At 38.2% G+C, this 18,745-nt stretch overlaps 1 protein-coding gene across 1 annotated transcript; it reads right to left on the reverse strand.

Annotated features, from left to right (window-relative positions):
- Nucleotides 1–3,104: 3,104 nt before the first annotated feature.
- Nucleotides 3,105–18,745, reverse strand: mamdc4 (MAM domain containing 4; the record flags this gene model as incomplete). The annotated part of the gene is made up of 28 exons (XM_015018496.1): nt 3,105–3,934; nt 5,153–5,218; nt 5,315–5,475; nt 6,234–6,333; nt 7,088–7,212; nt 7,285–7,410; nt 8,066–8,215; nt 8,725–8,815; nt 8,885–9,012; nt 9,686–9,823; nt 9,897–10,113; nt 10,991–11,118; nt 11,213–11,347; nt 12,272–12,376; nt 12,440–12,548; nt 13,358–13,503; nt 13,577–13,714; nt 13,805–13,897; nt 14,317–14,433; nt 15,072–15,162; nt 15,546–15,701; nt 15,868–15,971; nt 16,128–16,283; nt 16,364–16,489; nt 16,567–16,800; nt 17,396–17,521; nt 18,348–18,509; nt 18,625–18,745. Coding segments are annotated over 28 exons (3,588 nt in total), but the record flags the coding sequence as incomplete, so codon positions are not given.

Below are 18,745 nucleotides of genomic sequence, written 5' to 3' on the forward strand. Positions count from 1 at the left end.
CATTCATATGAAAAATGCAAATTTAATACTGTAAATAAAATATAATTCCATGCCCCTATTTAGGCCTGGACAATAAATTTTCCTAAAAGTTATTGCAACAGACAATAAAATTGTTTTTTGGAGATTATTTCCAAATTATCATAATGGTGATGGCGCAGTAATAATGCATGAACATATTCTCATAGATCAAAGAACTTTAAATAATGATGAGCATTTAACACTGAAACAGGAAAATATTTTAGATATTAAAAGTGTGGCAATGCAATGATATAAATACATAAAAAATAATATAATAATGACAATAAAATTAAATAATAACGTTATCTCCACAAATTTACATTTATAAGTCCAAAAATAAACTCAGATTATAAAATACCTTTTTCTTGTCTTATTCGGCCTGAGAGTGAGCTCTGATAAAGATCTTTATAGATCTTATGCAGCCTTTCTATTTTATCTGATAGTTCATTTCGGAGCATTTTAATAATGTCCGCTTTGGCTTCGTCTAATAAAGATTAAATATCTGCGTATTTCCTGATGTAAATTTGATTTGATATCAATCCTTAAATCTTCACGATACATCCGTAGCTCGTTCCTACCGAAAGAGGGATTTCTTCCTCCCTGTTTCCGTCTTGAGTAGACCCCGAACCATCGTTGTTCCGGATGGTGAGGCGTGGAGATTTACTAGCCTTAGCCTCGTTAGCCATGTCGGTTGATGTTTTGCTAGCCGGCCGGGATTCGGTCTGTAAAGTTTTTTGAGTGCATTTCCGACTGTCTTTCATAATCTATGTTGTTCAGAGTTGTTTTTTATGCTAACAAATAGCAATATTTGTCGACCCAGTTTGTATTAAAAACAATTTTAAAAAATTTACAGAGCTGACTCCCTTTGCTGTTCACGCCATTCAACCGGAAGCGGAAGTAGAAAGTTTGTCATTTGAACGAGTTTTGTAAGAGTCTTGAATTTTGTATCCCGGTGACTCATTAAAACGGTTTTGGTGCCACTTTTGAATTTTGTATCATGTTTAACGACTTTGTATCTCGTTTTAAGGAGAAAGTTTATCGTTTTAACGACTCAATATTACTAAAGTTTCTCGTTTTAATGTGTTTTGTATCTCGTTACAATCAATGTGAAGGTCTGACATTAACGTGTTCAATGTTTCGTTATAATGAAGACTTTTTGTTACAATGAGAAACTTTGTTTTACTGCTCCTGAATTTATATTTTAATTTATCAGATAAGCTTCCGTATTTAAAAGATCCATTTTACTTTTTTTTATATCCTTCTTCCCTCCACAAGAGGGAGCTCTCACTGTTTACATCAGTGTTTTAAAAGCTTTGGTTGTACAAACCAAAGCTTTTTTCGTTTTTTGTGGCATTTATAAAAGATAGAAGCAGAGTTATTTGATGTATTTAAAAACAATGTATTCAAGTTAAAATATATATTATTTTCTTTGCAATATTGTGAGTATTTATGTTTTATCTCATGTTTCAATGTCAAATACAAACATTTTCATTCTGAAGCCAAAATGAAATCTTTCTCCAGGTGATCAAACTCAAGCTGAAATGACGCACCTTGAGCGCAACAAAGGTCCAGCTGCGGGTTTTCTGGGTCTGGCGCTCTGTCTGCGGTGTTGCATCAAGCCGCACACCAGGTCGTGCGCGATCATCACGTACAGCAGGAAGATGAGCACAGCGGGATCCATTCAAGCAGAGCTATCGCTCCTCCTGCAAAACCACCAGGTGTCAACAGAACCAGAGGCTGATGGTGATGAAGAGGAGGAGGAGGAGGTGAAGTTACCTTGATTTGCGCTCCAACTTCAGGCGCTCAGCTCGCACGTTTCTCCCCATGACAACGCGCCATGTTCAGAAATCCTCCCCTGATTGTTGTTAAAGGAGGATTTTCATGTTTTTTCTGATTTTTTACCCTGGTTTTCCCTCCTGCCTCCCTCGGAAACAGCAGATGGGGGTCGCGCTGCAGCTGCAGCAGCTCAGAGGGGACACCGGAGGATGTTGCCGTAGAGACGCGACCGTTGCTAAGGGCATCGTGTCGTCATCACTTCATCACGAGGTTCAGCAGAGTAAAACCTGACAGCAGGTTTACAGGCAAGAGGATTTAAAACTCGCTATTCAATATGTGAAGAAGGTTTTACTGGGATTTTATGGACAGAGAGTCAAAAAGTGTTGGTTTTTAAAATTATTTCACAAATAAATGTGAAAACTCAAGTGTGGCATTTTTATTCAGCACCTCTAGATTATGACAAAGTAGGGACAGACTAAGGAAAATATAGAAAATGAGACAAGAAAGTCATATTATGAGAATAAAGTCTAAATAATATAAGAAACAAATTTTATGAATTCATCCTCATAATTAACTTAAAATTGTGTTTTTATCTTCTTATGAGTTTCTTTTAATAATATTATGACTTTATTCTTGTATTATGACTTCATTTGCCTAATTTTACTTTGTGTTTTCTTAACGCAGCCCTAATTCTCCGTTGTAAAATATAATCCACTAACAGCTGCAAACCTTTTGAGAGACGTCAGCTGAACTCCTGCAAAACAAATCATTTTTAACACTTATCCTAAAGTCCATCTGAGTCTGGACTTTGACTAAAATTAAGCTGTTTTTAACCTTTAATGTTGCACAGAAGAGTATTTTTTGCTGTCTATTGCAAGTGATTTCTATTATGTTTGGTGTGGCTCTTTGCCCAGGGTGCCACCTTGTCAGGGGGCGGCATGAGTACTAGAAGGAGAAACCTATCAGTTGCAAACTGAAAATGTTGTCTGTTGCTTTTTGAATATTTATCTGTACATGACAACTAGCTAGTGATGCTGAAGTTGATATTTGATGTCAAATTGGACATTTGACATTTCAAATTTTGAGCTGAAAACAGTTTTAGATGCATAAAATCTAGTTTTTATATTTCTCTGGGATAAAAATATGAAACATCACAATATATGGGAAACAAATGAGTTTACACTCATCAGATATTTCAAAAATACATAATTCAGTCATAAGTCATATGGAGAGACTTGGTCTCAATAAAAAAAACCTAAATGTGTAAATGTAAAGGAAATAAAAGAAAGGAGACCAAAATGAAAGACAAGTGCTTTAAAATCTGCTTTATTTATGATCAGTTTGAAAGAGTCGACCACATCAGCATCAAGGTTTTTAATTTCTTCTCCATTTTTCATCTGAACACAAATATTAATAAAGCTGAAGAATCAGGTTAGAAATTAAAAAACTGCCTGAAAAGTGACATGATCTCCTAACAGCTCTTTGACATCTGGACTATTTTCTACCAGCTTCAGTAAAATGTTTAATTATTTTTGTTTTTATGGTTTTAATGGCTGATGAAAACACAGCTTATCTGAAACAAGCTCCCAAAGTTATTTGTAAGTTAATTTTATCTTATTCCAAGTATACTGATATTTGTACTAGAAATTTAGAGATTTAGTGTTTTTGCAGAGCTGTGGTGATTTATCAGAAGGAAGGTGAAGAAAACGAGACCAACAAACTAAAACCAGTCAGCATTTGGTACAGAAATAGAAAAAGCTAGGAAAATAAAGGATCAAAATCTAATCTAAAACTCCAAATCTGCTCATAACTGCCTGGTTTCCACTTCAGCGCCTGCTAACACAGCAGTGATTTATTATTCAGGCCCGTTTCATGCAGCTCAGCGGTACTGAGAGCTGCGATGTCGCTCCGACGGCCCCGTGCTGAAGGTCCGATCCCCTCAGATCTGCATCAATCAGCGCTCTGGCCTCCTGTTTTCTGTGTAAATGTGTGTTTGTTTACATGTAGGTGTGATCATTTAGGGTGACACAAGCAGTTCTCCTGCTGTGATATCACCTGCATTTCCCAAAACCACCGTTAGGTGGCAGCAAAGCTCCCCGTGTCACTCCTCCTCCTCTCTCTCTCTGACCTCGGCAGAGATCTGCAGGGCAAAGATAATCAGTTAAACTGAAGTAATTTTAAAAAATCATCACTTATTCTTGATATTCTTTTCATGAATCAGCAATTTTACACACGCCTAACGGTTCAAATACAGCAGATTGTATTAGCTAGGGACCAGAACCGACCACAAACAGCTAATATCTGCTTTTAGCTGCTGATTTTAAAAGTTCAAACACCAAATATATTCTCCTGCAGATGAAGAGTGGATCTGAACTTCTTACTTTCACATCTAGAAAATCATATCTGATATTTTAAACTAATGTAGATGCTTTAAGGAATGTACAACCATGCCTTAAAACATAGAAAACTAAAAATGAAGAGTTAAATTCTCACAAAAAATTCAGAAATTTTGAGATTAATCTCAGAAATCTTATGGGGAAAAAACTGGAAATTTCTGAGCTTGAAAAGCCAAACATTTGTGAGAAAAAAAAACTCAGAAATTGTGATATTAATCTCAGAAAGTTTCTAGAAAAATATTGGAAATTTCTATAGTCTGTGCAGAAATTTCTGTAGACGATGAAACAATTCCTGCCTTAGACTATTAGACCATCTTTAATTTCTAAAACAATTTAAAATCACAAAGAAATTACATAACAACCAATAAACAAAATTTACAATAATTTAATGAAGCAATTAAATTATTGCTTCATTAATAATTTAATGAAGCAATAATTTGCTTCACTAAAGTCAACAAACCCCATTGTTGACTTTCTGTAACAATGGGGTTTGAATCGTACACCTAAAAATAAAAAAAGATCTTGCATGTTTGTCTTATTAAAAGTAAGACATCCAATTTTCTAACTTTGGGAGCTTATTTGGAGGAGGGGAAAAGAATAAAGCCTAAATTACCAGAAGATAAACTTTTTGGATCATAATTGGTGCATTTAGTACGTTTAATAAATTAATTAAAAGCAGTTTTGGGTACACCAAAGTTTGCTTTTGAGTAAAAGCTCCTTTTTACTATCAAATTATATAGAATGCTGAAAATGTGGTTATTAAAGACAAATATTTCTATTGCACCAAACATTTTCTATCAAAAAAAGATTTAAATTTGTTTGCAATAATTTTGGACTGATTAATAAAATGTTTCCATTTGTTGCAAACACCTGTGGACAAGCCTGATACCTAAATTAATAGTTGCTGCCCCCTAGTGGTGAATTTGTTTTCAACAGTATAAACTGAGTTGAATAAAACTCACAGAGATGTTGTTGAATCCTGCAGCCATTGGATGGTTTTGTCTTGGAGGAACGTCCACAGGATCCTCCTGAGAGGCAATTTAACAAAAATCAAACAGGTTTCAGGAGAGAAAAAAGGTGAGAAAAGGTCAAATGATTGGATTTATTGGGATGTTTTAACTCACTGGAACATATCCTTCGTTACTAATGCCCACAGAGAGCGATGGAGCCTTGGCGTCTGGTTTGGTTCGCAGGTAGAAGACGAGCAGAGCGACCAGGGTGCCGATCAGCAGCACGACTACGATCACAGAGGCAGCGATTCCTCCGGCATTGTCCGGCTTCGAGGCTGAAAGAGAGACGAGATCATTTACTCCTAGAAAAGCTGCCAAAAACTACAACAAACATGTTGGTATCTCTTAAACAGGCTAGGATATGTCTGTGGGCTATATAAAACCTGTTTATTACAATTTTTGCACAAAATCATTTTTAGATAATGAGATTTCGATCTGATCACTTCTTTCTATTCTAACTGTTTTAAAGCGTCTTGTCACTTTAAATCCAAATAAGCTGCTGCTGGCCACGCTCTCCCACCTCCGACTCTTACACCTAAAAATGGATATAAACAGATCTGCAATATTAGAACCATACATCTTTGAAAAGCAGAAGTAGCGCCTCCTGCACAACCAACGAGAATGCAGCAAGTGGTTTCTGGATGCTATGTCAACAACAAAGCACTTATCTTTCCCAGCAGCCGTTGTACAGCGGTAAAACCAGCTGACCAAACATACTGGAGTTCCGCATGGTTGCTAGGTAACGCTGCAGTGCCTGTCAAACTCAGGAAGGTTTTGAAATGGCTCATTTTTCAGACACCAAAAACCATAAACTTATTGCCAAAAAAAACAGATGGGTGTTTTTTTTTTGTCATCATCAAGAAAGTACCACAAAATATTGTGATAAAACTAAGAATATATCACTCTCATTTAAACAGAAGAGAAAATATTAAAACATAAAGTTTTTTAAGCATTAATTGTAAATGATCATGGCAATGATAAATCAAAATTAAATGATAAACGATACGATAAATTCCCCGATTTCCAGTCTTACTTGGTTTAGTGACTCTGGTGGCGCAGTCGAACCCGACGGTGTACTCGATGTCATCCAGAGCTACAAAGCCTGATGTTCCTTTGACGCCTTCAAACACAATCTGTTAAAAAGAAGAACAAAATGCAGCAGAGATGTCAGCTTTGACATTCCTTAATGACTTACAGACATGTTTCATGTTATTACTTACATCCAACACAGGAGGGCAAAAACATTTTTTTACTTGCCATTAATCGCCGCGCTGCCGCAGCAGAACAACTCTGTTAATAAATGAAACCTAGAGATCTAGCTTTTATTAATCTAGTGGACATAGCCTCATTAAATAAGGCATAAAACTGTTTAAAAATAACTCAAAACCACTCATATTCTTTTTTTAATCACTGTGTATCAGCCATACTACACGCAAACCTGTTGCCATAGCAACTGGCTGACACCAGCTCTGCTAATGTATCAGTATTCAACACCAAAGAACACGCAAACATGTCCCACACAAACAACTACAACGGCATATTAGGGAAACTGTTAAACAGCACAAAGAAAAAAAACTCCAATTCTGAACTGAAACACCGATTTCAGCAGCACATTTACAGGCTAAAGTTGTCAAGCTATGCTAGTGATGCTAGCATAGTTAACTTCCTTCTCTTTTGCTTTTTTATTAAAACTTTCCACTGACATTGTTATCTAGTTGTTATAGTGTTGATAATTAGTAGCAAAGCACTGCGTCCTTTTCACTTTTATATATCAGGTGTACATTTAAGATTCAGTGCGACAACTAAACCGTTAATCTTCAGCAGTCGTCGTCATCGTCAGCCGTGTGACGTCACATTCCAAGTTAGGAGTTTTCTGGAAGGTCTGACCTGGTATCCCTCACGAGACGTGATGTTCAGTTCAAAATGTCTCCAGTGTCCGCTGAGCTCGTTCACGATCAGCTGCTGGGTGATGAGACCTCCAGACAGGCTCCACACCCTCAGCTGGCAGTCCGCTGGGAACATTTAGCCAAACATGACGCATCCGACCATCAGACGCTAACAGTTATTAAAACAGCAGCTCTTACATGACTGGGGCTTGTAGGCCCAGAACCTCAGACAGGTGGGCTGAACCGGTGGCAGCTGAGGGCTCACCAGCCAGGCGTTTTGATTGGCTGCTGTCCGGTTGCTGCTTGGGAAGAACAGGAAGTGACCTGGAGGCAAAGTTAGACGCGTTAGAGTTTATCCACTTTTTCAACAGTAAAATTCAAACACTTTTCAAGAATTTTCCAGGTATTCCAGCACAACATTGAGCCATATTTTAGTTAATTGGTTTTGTTTGTATCTCCATTTTCAATTTACTTGACCATTTATTACTTTTATTAATAATATTTTCAGACAGTTTTCTAGTAAAATATAACTAAGTTTTATGCTTTGAAATGTCTCTCTTTAACACAACCTTCACACTTGACTGGTCTGAGAAAGTTAAAAAAAAAATCTCAAAATCTTCTAAGTTTTATGTCATCCAGCAAATATAAATAATTTTGGTATTTCTAACTAAAAAAAGAAATATTTAATTTGATTTAGCTTCAGACAGAGAGAAAAAAAATGTGTCTTTTTATTCTGTGTGCATAAATATCTGTAGATAACATTTTACAAATTTAGACTTTTAACCAACATTATAATAAAACTGAATATCAAACACTTTTCAAGGACTTTGGATAGAAATCAGGCATTTTTTGAACCTGGAAAAACTCCTAAATAAAATCCAAGCATTTCAGTTCAACCCTGACTTTGGATCAGAACCAGAACAGAACCTCTTTAAAAACCGATCAAAGCAGCTCCAGTGCTGTTGTCTTCCTCTCTGACCTTTCTCTGTTCCCAGTGTGTGGTCTTCAGGCGGGACGGGATAATGCTTTTCCTTCTCCGGACTGGTCAGCTCCCAGTCCAGCTTCTCCCGTTCTCTGTCCTGGATGTTGATCCAGCTGCACATCCCGTTCTCCAGACTGCACTTGGACCCTGAGGCAGAAAATCAGAACCTCAATATGCATGAAGTTCAAACTTTTCCTCTGAGGAAATCTGACATTACTGGTGGTTCCATGTGTCACATCAGATGCTCTTTCTTTCTGAGGCTGGATTAATGTCCAGCCTCAGAAAGAAAATTCTGCTTGTTTTCTTCTCCATACTTTTAACGTGACCTGAGTCAAATCTAACAAAATTGGTGTCAAATGTTTGTGCTGCGTTTGTGCAGTAAATTAATTTTTTTGTGGTGTTCACATTTATATACTCAAGCAAATTTGGTGTGATGCAGCTCAGCTACATTTGTGCAGCAAAAAATGTTTGTGCTGCTTTTGCTTTCAAGTTATTGCTGTTGACCTCTGATGATAACTTCTTTATTCATATTTTTAAAATGATAGCGGCACAAATTAAAAATTTTGCTGCACAAACGTTTGACACCAATGCTGTTAGGTTTGAAGAAGGTGAGCAGAGTCGTCCTCTCTCAGCTCCTGACTCGGATCAAAACAAACCTTGGTCTTCACATGGATGAGCCGAGACTGTGATGTCATCAACAGCAACGTGGGAACCTCGACTTCCTGATCCGATGACCTCAAACTCCAACTGTGGAGCAAAACCGAGTGAGACACCAACCCGACTGGGGAAGAAATGCTCTCTGAAGTCGCTCTGTACCTGCCAGGACACAAGGCCAACGGAGATGTTCCCGTTGGCGTGACGCCAGTCGTCTCCCTCATTCAGGTTCTCAGAGAAGATCGAGACTCTCTCTCCCTTCTCGGGTTTGACGTAGACCGTAAAGAAGGCTGGAAGGTAAACACCCCGCAGCGATTATAGAAGCAGAAAAACATTTATGTACAAATATAAAATAAAGCAAAGGAAAAAAGAGAAATAGTGAAGTGATTTGACAGAAAGTAGCTTTTTTAGGCTATGTTCACAATAAGTAAGCATGTTTCTTTGCACGGTCGTTCATATTAAATCCAACCGCAATGAGACGTCTGTATGAACTCTTTATGACTCCAGAGGAAGAACTGTGACATTTTTGAAATTTAAAATTCATTAAAAACACATTAATTTAACATTTTTGTAAATGAGCCAGAATTAGACAAAAGCCTATTTTTATGGCCATTGTTTCTGAGAGATTTTTCTAGCTAAAAACAGACAAACGTTACACAAAACAAGGCTAAAAACGACTTAACTAAACATGTTTTGACTTAAAACAAACAGAAGACATAAAATACAGAAAACTACAATAGATTCATCACAAAAAGTCTAAGAAATAACAGATTATAACAAGACGAAGGGAGCTAAGGAAAAGAAAGCACAGCTAACAAGAAGAGATTTTTGTGGAGCGTTGACCATAACGTCTGTTTGGATGTGGAGTCAGAGCTCAGAGTGGTGGGGATGTGGTTCCACTAAAAGCAGATCTGGATCACATGACCTGCTGTGTGAACGCAGCCTTGCAGGTAAAACACTCACCTGGGTTCCCTCCTGTCATGTGATACCAGAAGCTGACACATTCGGGTTTGGTGGTTCCTTGTCGGACGGGGGAGACGAGCACAGCGGCGCTGCGGGGAGGCAGAATGTCAGCGTCTGTGTTGACCATCATGTAGTAACCTGGACACAGACAGCAGGACGGGATAAATCTCCAGTTTCCCTGTTTTCTGTCCTCTGATGGGGTTCTGCTGACCTAGCTCGGTCCCCAAAGTGTGGTCTGTTTTGGGTCCGTTCGTCGTAGTGGTCTGTCCGTTCCTGTGGAGCCAGTCTATGGCGCCGTAACTGCTGTAGCCACACTTCTGGCCTTCAAAGGAGCATTTTCTGGGTATGGCACACGGGCCGTCCACAAACGCCACGTCGTCGATGGCAACCTGGCCGTCGAAACCGGAACGAACTGCTTCGAACATCAACTGTTGGGGGACGACGAAGATTTTAAAGGTTTACTCTGTTGTATCTATACAGATGGAGCAGATTATTTCACTTATAAGAAGACATTTCTCATAAGAATTTTGATTTATCGTTATGATAAATTTAACTTATTGATGAAAAATAAAAAATTTACAGTATAATTGGAAATGTTAGTTTATCACTGTTAACCGAGAGCATCAATCCATATCAATAATGTGAAAATATGATTAAATGCAGTTACTGTGTGCAGGTTAGAGACGTTTTGAAGAAGCCTGTTTCAAATGAGAATGTTTTTCAAGAACAATATCTGTGTGCTACAGTTAACTAAAAAATTAGTGATAAATAAATATTGAGATAAAATTCTCAGTCCATATTGCCCAACCCTAATCAGTAGTCAGGTTACTTTTTAAAGGCAACTCTGCCAACACATTTAGTTTTCATCTAAAAGTTATTTATTGTTTCCTGTCTGCATGTGATACAAAACATTTTGCTGGAACTCAGCTTTGGTTGCTAGGTGACGGACTGGGGTTGCTAGGTGACGGGCTGAGCTTCTCTGGCGTTGCTAGGTAACGGGGCAGTCCCTGCTGGTTTGTGACATTCTGGAGGTTTCATATTCCAAAAAAAAGTTTTATTGCCAAAACATGCATTGGTGTTTTCTTTTTGTTCTTTTTTAAAGTTTCTGTGCCGTTTTTAGACGCAGTAGAGACTCAAATGAAAGTACAAAAATGTACAAAATTTGAATTTTGCATAACAATATTTTTCGATCAACAACTAAAATCTGAAAACTGCTTTCTGTAATTTCTCAGGTTACATCTGATCATCTTAGACTTTCCAGCAGAAAAGAAAAGCTTGTTTGGATTTGACTGAATGGTTTGACACCTGAAAGTTTGTGTTTTGCTGCGGTACTGGGCAGTGCGCTTCGTGCCAATCGTTGCCGTGAGCGCCGCTGCGGGTCCACAGTAAGACCTCGTATCCGAGGCCATCGGTCAGCTTCACGTTCAGAGCACCTGGATGGGAACAGGAAGTTAGAGTCATCATTTATCCCTGAGGTGACGTGCATGTCAGGAGATCAGAACATCAGTTAGCTCTGCGTCAGCTCACCTGCGTTCGGCCCGTAGAGTTTGTAGTAGAAGGTCAGGCAGCTCTCTGTGGGAGTGGGCTGCTGTGGGAACGACAGCAGGCGTCCAAACGCTCCACGCAGCGAAGGACTCCACATGTCCACCACCAGGCTGGAGCCTGAGCAGCAGCAGGATTACACACAGGAGTTCAGAGCTCACTCACTAAATTACAATATCGGTGAAAGATTATTGATTTATTATAATAATTCAATCAGAAAGTGAAACTCGTATGTTAATTATTAACCACATAGTGATACATTTATATTGTCCAATAAAAATATATAATTTTTAATACAAAATTTTTATTTTTACAGCTTTTATTTTTTATATATAATTTTTTTTATAAAAATAAAAATTATATATTTTTTTTTAAAAAATAAAAAGGTATATTTTTCATTTTTAAGTTGATATTACTCATGGGCCACAAATGATTTTTTTCCCCAATTAAAGATATAAAAATAAATGTTTTCTAGCTGTTCCCAAATTATGATGCGGCATTAGAGCCACGGTAAGAAAATAACAAATAAATAAAAATATAAGCATAAATGAAGTCAAAATAATATGGGAATAAGACATTGTATTACAAATATTATGAATTTATTTTTGAAATATTATGGCTTTGTTTTCATATGATTTTATTCTTTATTATTGTAATATTGTGACTTTATTCTTGTAAATTTATTATTTTATTCTCACGGTTTTATTTTTTCTTAATATGGTTCTAATACTCCATGGTAAGCAATAAATTAAATTCAGTATTTAATATTTAGTTTTTAAGGCTTTAAATACCTTAGAAACACTTTATTTAACTTTATTTTCTTATTTTACTTCTGTTTTATTCATCCTCCAATGAAAGATTCGTTCACTATAGATAAAGGTTTTAGAATCAATAGAAGTGGTAAACATTTTATAACCTGAAGAAATATTTTTGTACAAAACTATTCAATTCCTTCACATGTTGAGGTTTTTCTACAAGTGATAATAAAAGTAAAAATGAAGTCTGGTAAAAAAGTATTTGTTCCTTTATAATCTATGACCTCACCGACTCCGATGCTGTGATCCATCCCAGTGACCACAGACCAGTCAAAGTTGTCACTGTTGTCCTGATACCAAGCGCAGAGTCCGTCCTCGAAGTTACACGACGGCCCTGTCATCCAGAGAAGTTCATTTACTTCAAACATTCGTTATTTTTAAATTTACAAAGTGTTACCTGTCGGTAAAGACGGAGTGTAGTCGGCGTGGCAGCTGATGAAGCGAACGTTCCTCACTTTGATCCAAGCAAAAGGCTGAACTTCCACAGCTCGAGCTTCAAATGTTAGCTGGTTAAAAAAGAGGATTAGCTGTTTTGATACTGACGGACAGGGAGTTACGATACATCTACAGTATATTTATTAAGTGTACAGACCCCTGCCAAAATGCTAGGTTTTTGTTGACGTTAGTTCTACTAGCATAAGGCGCTATAAGCGAAAGAGCTAAATTGTCTCAACAACAGGTGTTACAACACAGTACATTCATGTAAGTGGAGTATTCTTTGTTTGTTATTGATATGTTTGCCATTTACACAGCAATAAAGATACTTTGTAAAATCTGATCATGATCAGAGGAAACGAAACTGCCGTCTTCACGTCCTTCAAAATAAGAGCATGACTATAAACAGCTAAGAATTCTTAAAAGTCAATAGCCAAAACTTCAACCCATATGTTGAATATTATTAAAATGAAGCTTTACAAAACAGCTGAATTAATTAGAGTTTTAAAGTTTATCTGGAAAAACTGACTTAGCTAAAACGCTAAAGAGTTACACAAAAAATTAGCTCTGTCCAAAATGTTTTTAAAAGTTTAATTTGATATAGGCTTGGCTGGGGTTGCTAGGTAACAGGCTGGGCTTGGCTGGGGTTGCTAGGTAACGTCATAGTTCTTGTCCAATGTGACTTATCAGGAGGTTTTTGAAACAGCTCCTTTTCCAGACACCAAAAAAAAGTAAAAAATTGACAAAAAAAAAAACAAATGTTTTTTTTTTTTTTTTTAATCGCTTGAGGGTTTTTTTTTTTTTAGAAGCAGCTGAAACCCAAATGGAAGAATAAAAATATGAAAAATGTGAATTATGTACAGTAGGTCTGAAGCCTGACCTGGAAGCGATGTTTCCTGACTCCTATAGGAACGTCGGCGTGTTGCCAGGTCTCCTCCTCGTCTCCTGCTCCTGTTTTCCCACTGAACTCCCACAGCTTAGGCCTCACTCCCAGCAAGCTGTCGACCACTCTGACAGAAAGCTCACCTGTACCACAGACAGACTTTCACTGCTGGGAAGAGAAAACGCTGCAAATTTCACACGCGGGATGGGAAATTACCGATATGATCCAAACTCCCAGTGAGCGCAAAGTCAAAGCTCAGGTTACAAGCCGGACCGGTGGGGCCCAGGAGGGGAGTCCGAGTCTGGGCCTCAGTTAGCTGCTGACCTGCAGCCTCAGCTACATACAGGAACTCTGCTTTGAATCAAGAAGATAAATTAAACATTAATACCACACATTATTAGAGACACAGAATCCATCAGTTAACTCAGACGCCACAGTTTGTACCTCCAGTTGTTGAACTTTTATCCAGCAGCCAACCTTGACTCCCAATACTGGAGTCAGTCCAGCCTAAACTGCCGTCAGGATAGGAGAAATCCCCTGCAGCAACGATCCAAGAAGAGGTGAAACTTTGTCTGCATGGCTAAACAAAGACTTCTTTTATCAGATCTACCACGGCACCATTGTAGATGGAGAAAGGGAGGAAATTTCAGCCAAAAAAATCTTCTAGGAAAAACTTGGAAATTTTTGAGTTTCAATAGGCAATGTTTTTGACTTTTGAAATTTCCACATTTTTCTACAAAATTTCTAAGATTAATGTCAAAATTTCTGATTATTTTCTTGCAAATTTTTGACTTTTCAAACTCTAAAATTAAAAAAAATTCTAGAAAATTTCTCAAATCTATCTCAACATTTCTGAATTGTTTTGTGTAAATTTACTCCTTTTATTTTCCATTTACAGCATAATGGCCTTAATACATCATTGTACAGATCCTTCAGTTTAAAATAAACAAACTCACCGCATTTGGCTTCGTCCTCTGCAGCATCGCAGTCAGCCTGAAAATCACACATCTTGTCTGGGTCATCAATGCAAGGATGCTTTGGAGGGTCGGGGAAATCTTCCAGGGTGGTGTTATCTATTTAGTGCAGCAGATAATGAAACATTTTAGAAAAGATTTTCACAAAAACCTAACTCGGCACAGATGTTTCTAAGGATTTGCTTCTTCACAAAAAAACATTAGCCAGTGAAAAATTCAAGATGGCTGCCATGGTCTTCAAGGAAAATTTATTTTTGCAATAAATTTTCCAATATTTATCACAGATGAACACGTCTTCTCTCAAATCATTCATAACTGAATGCATAAAAATCCTATTTTCTGATCATTTTTTGATTTTTCAAAATGGCCAACATGATTAGTGTTTGCAATCAAAGCCATATAAATCATCATATCTATTTTATTGATCTTGTCGTCTTTTTCGGCGGACATTTTTTTAAATGGCTGTAATACAAAGTATATTGCCAGTCATGGGCACAGCTACCCAAAAAGTTAGGCTCACAAATCACTAATTCGCTAAATAAAAACCTTAACTACGCTAATGCTAATGCTTGTAGCAGGAAGCAAATTAGTAAAAACTAACGATAAACCACCCCAAAAATGATCAAAAGCTAATGCTAAAAAACACATAATAGAAAATTTAAGGATATTTTTACTGATTTCTTTGTTGAATTTATTTACATTGCTTACATTTTGTCTTATCTTAGAGATAATCTCACCAGATGCATTGCGGCATTCAGGGGATAACACGATGCTGTCGACTGCGATTCCTCCATAGTCAAAGTCTCTGATGGCCGCCATGATGAGAATCTGTAGAGGTTTAACAGAATAAAAGATAACAACTTATATTTTCAACATATAATCAAACGTTTTCACCCCTTTTTTGGCTTTTACAAAATGTGTTAAACATTTTTTAAAGAAAAAAATACCTTTAATGTCAAACTGAAAATGGTTTTTACACAAAGACGACATTTAAATAAAAATAACATTAAAAAGTGATGCATTGAGTGTGCTGTGGTGGCAGGGTTGGCCCAGACGGCCATTTTTCACCATCAGTCCTTACACTGATGGTGAAAGTCAGCGGCGGCCATTTTGTATCATCTGCATGTCTTTCATTGTTATGGAACATTATTTCTGACTAAAGTAATGGTATTATCTTCTGTACCATTATTTATGGTAGCTTCATGTCTTACCTGGAAGGTGTAGTTGGACACAATCTCCACCTCCGCCTTCACCCACAGGTCTCCTAAAGCTCCGCCCCTTTCCCAGACCGGGTAGATGAGCCGGTCCGCCACCAGCACCGTCAGCCCGCCGGACCGCGGCCCGAACTGGTGAGTGTACATGACCATCTACGGAAAACCAACAGAGCCAAAAACATATAAATAAACTGAACCCAGAAAGACCGACCGACCGTCCATCCGTCTCATTTGTATTTTGTCATTAAATGTTAATTGAAATGAAGCTAAATAATTTCTAAAGCTGTAATCCAGCCTGTCTGCAGCGTTTCAAACCCACCTTACATGGATGCGAGCTGTTAGTTGGTTGAAGTCTTGGGCTCTGAAAAGCCGCCCAGTCCATGGTGAGACCGTCGTCAGGCATGGTGACGTACAGGAAGTACCCTGCCGTAAAAACAGCAATCAAAGGTTTTAGAACGGCACCAAAAGGTTCTGTAGGCTGTAATTATTCTGGACCAGTTCAGAACTGGTTAAAGATTTAAACTTCGGGGGAATCTGACCAGGTTAACAGTGAAACTCAATAATAATAACAAGAATCACCTGATGCTGTATTTTTGGAGTGATCTCTGCCTGGACCTTTCGAAGGATCGGTTCTGGAGATGTTCTCCTGATTTGTTCTGATCCATTTGAGTTTGGAAAACGATCTCAGGTCCCAGTCACACAGATCCTCCTCAAAGTCACAGCGGTAGTAACCATCTGAAGGATAAATCAAAACAAATCCCAGTCAGTGTTTCGGCTGCTCTGCAGTTTTCTGATGACATGTTGTCATTTCGTACCGCAGGGCGCCTCGTCGCTGCCATCGCCGCAGTCGTCCGTACCGTCACAGAGCTGCCGCTGCTCCACGCAGCCTCCACCACCACACGCCACCATCCCTGCTGAGCAGTTGGTCCCAGCAGGGGGCGCTGTCGGATGAAACAGATAGAAACAAATCAGTGAACTGTTTAGATCATGGTTTTCTGTTCTGATTAGTCAAACTCACAGGGCAGAGCGCAGCCCAGGAACTCCAGCTGGTCTATAGCGACGTCTCCGTTTTGTCCCGCTGAGCGCGCCGAGTGGAGATGGATCCGGAAAGGGGAGGAAATGCGGCCCAGGAAGACAGTGGCTTCCCTCCAGCTGCGGGCGCTGGAGGCCTCTGGGCGCCACACGACGGCCCCCTGAGAGTCCTTGTGGAGGATCGAAGCCCACAGGGGAGTTGGACCTAAACCCGTGTGTCCTGTGGTTAAAATATACGTCAACACAACGAATGTCAACGATGACAAAAAGATGAATCTGGTAAGTCCACACTTAACACCAGTCCTGGTAAAGATATGAACCATCATCCCTCTCAGAGAGCTAGTCTTTAATTTAGAAGAGAAACAAGCCCACAGCATCACATGTCTCCACCATGCTTTGTAGTGGACATTATATGCTTTTCTGATGTCAGAACTTTTTCCATTAAGCTCAGTTTTATTCAGACCAAAGATAACATCTGCAGCTCTACACCAAAGTTAAATATGAAGAATTACAACATCCACTACTATAGATCTACAAGATCAGAACTCAGAAACTCAATGGATGGATGGATGGATGACTTAGTTTCTCTGAACTGTGGCTCCAGTCTATAGAAACATTTATAGTTCTCCTCTTTCAGTCTCTCTGTTTAAAGCTCACATTTCTCCAAATCCTTCATTGTAACTAAATGTTCCTGCAGTTTATAAGATAAAAGATTTTCAAGCTTTTCACATGTTTTTTCATCTCTACCAGTGAATGTTTAGGGTGTTTCAGTCGTTGTTTACCAGTCCGGCCAACGCTGAGCAGTCGGCGGTTACCTGAGTCCCACAGGAAGTATCTGAGTCGCAGGCGGCACGTTGGCGAAGAGCCCTTTATCTCCGGAGAGATTAACACTGAACTCTGAACAGACTGTGCCCTCACTGCACTCACTGACATGAACCAGCCTGGAGGGCAGGAGACAATAAATGTTTTCATTTAAGATATGAAGATTGAAGTTTACAGCAGGAACTGTTCTAAGGATGCTTCATGCTACCAGCTAACATTTATGGCTTTATTATCACCTGATATGTTAATATCAACATATTTTATTTACAGTGCCTTTGAAATGTATTGTACCGCTTGAACATTTTGTGATGTCACAACCAGAAACTTTATTGTATTTTTCATCATGTTTTGAAATGCAGACATGTCAAGTTTTGAATAGAAGGATGCTCCGTACAAAGTACATGCCACACCATTCAGATTTTTATGAATTAAAAATTAAGGTGAAGACAAATGTTTAAAATATTTATTGATGAGTTAGAGGAATTTAAATATTGTTTATTATCCATTTCCATATTAGTATATTTTTGTCAACTTCGTGTGTATGAAAAAATTTAAATGACTTAATTTTTTTAATAAAATTATTTTTGCAAACCATGCATAATTTTCACGTTACTTCATAATGATGCATTTGCCCGTCACATAGAATGGTAAAAATACAAACACATTTTTAATGGTAATGTAAGAAAGGTTTATGGGGTGTCCATAGTTTTGTAAGGCACTGCAAACAAAAGTACATCAGTAACAAATAATCAGGGATAAACATATTGAGAAAATATTGTTTTAAGATCTTTAGACAACTAACATAATGTAACATAATGAATATTTTGAGACAAATTTAAAGATAAAATAGAGTATTTTCAGTTTCTTGGCAAAATTTGTCCAGACGTATTCAGCAAGCCTATTGTTTCTGTGTTAAGTAAAATTTTAGAAAATGTAACTTTGCACCTGTGGCTGTGCCGGTGGTGTAGTCCGAAGTCGGCCCGCTGTCCGGCAGCTCGTCTCCGCTCTGAACCCGCTGCCATTTGTATTCCTCACCAAGAGATTCAATATTCCATCCACAAACTCCCTCGTCCTCAAAGTCACACTCAAACGATTTCCCAGAGTACCCTTGAGAGTTTAGTTTAAAAAAAAAACGTCATCAATCCACATTTAATCAGACTGCTAATGGCTAGACTGTAGCAGCCGGTAGTAAGTAGGCTAACGGCTAGTAGCTTAAACTTACCACAGTTTTGCTCGTCGCTACAGTCGGAACAATCACATACAAAGTCACATTTCCCTTCAGGAGTCTCACACCGTGAAGACCCCGAAGCAAAAACTGCGCGAAAAGATAAAATATCCAGAGA

This window comes from Poecilia latipinna, unplaced genomic scaffold, assembly GCF_001443285.1.
Source record: "Poecilia latipinna isolate Pla-1442-1.1 unplaced genomic scaffold, P_latipinna-1.0 Scaffold2285, whole genome shotgun sequence".
NCBI lineage: Eukaryota > Metazoa > Chordata > Actinopteri > Cyprinodontiformes > Poeciliidae > Poecilia > Poecilia latipinna.